This window comes from Tupaia chinensis, unplaced genomic scaffold, assembly GCF_000334495.1.
Source record: "Tupaia chinensis unplaced genomic scaffold, TupChi_1.0 Scaffold000207_1, whole genome shotgun sequence".
In the NCBI taxonomy this organism is placed as follows: domain Eukaryota; kingdom Metazoa; phylum Chordata; class Mammalia; order Scandentia; family Tupaiidae; genus Tupaia; species Tupaia belangeri.
In genome coordinates, this window is record NW_006159682.1 from 415,869 (window position 1) to 416,408 (window position 540).

The 540-nt window shown below is 48.5% G+C and overlaps 1 protein-coding gene across 1 annotated transcript in view; it reads right to left on the reverse strand.

Annotated features, from left to right (window-relative positions):
- ADCY3 (adenylate cyclase 3) overlaps positions 1-540 on the reverse strand; it is a 100,423-nt gene that overhangs the window by 5,213 nt on the left and 94,670 nt on the right. Inside the window, exon 18 of the mRNA XM_006147237.3 lies at positions 362-508. Within this exon, the coding sequence (XP_006147299.1) occupies positions 362-508 (147 nt within the window). The remainder of the gene's footprint in view (positions 1-361; positions 509-540) is intronic.

Consider the following 540-nt stretch of genomic DNA (forward strand, 5'->3'; position numbering starts at 1 on the left):
ACACACACATACACACAAACACATACACACACACATACACACAAACACATACACACATACACACACACATACACACACACACACACACACACACACACACACCTTCCCCTGGGATACAAGTTACTAGTAAATGTTTACAGAATCTGAATTGAGGTAGGAACCAGAGGGGCCTCAGGTCATGTCTGGCCAGTCCTTATCCTATAAACTTGCAGGGAACTTCCTGGGCTGATACCTCATCCCCTCTGACCCGACAGAAACCCATATACAGTGGGAAAGGGCTTATCTGGGGAAAATACAGTCTGGGATGTAATCTGAAATGGACTAGCTTTGTGGCAAAAGCAGGGGCAGGAGGGGCACTCACAGAGTCAAAGTCTGAGATGATCTCATTAAGGAAGCGCAGACATTCAATGCCACCGTTGTTGATGCTCTCCTCCGTGTAGAAGTCAGCAAAGTTGGGCAGGGAGGCAAACATGACTCCGATCTCGTCGTAAGACTGGCTGTACAGCTCCTACAAGGCAGGGCCACAGTGTTGGGGAATGC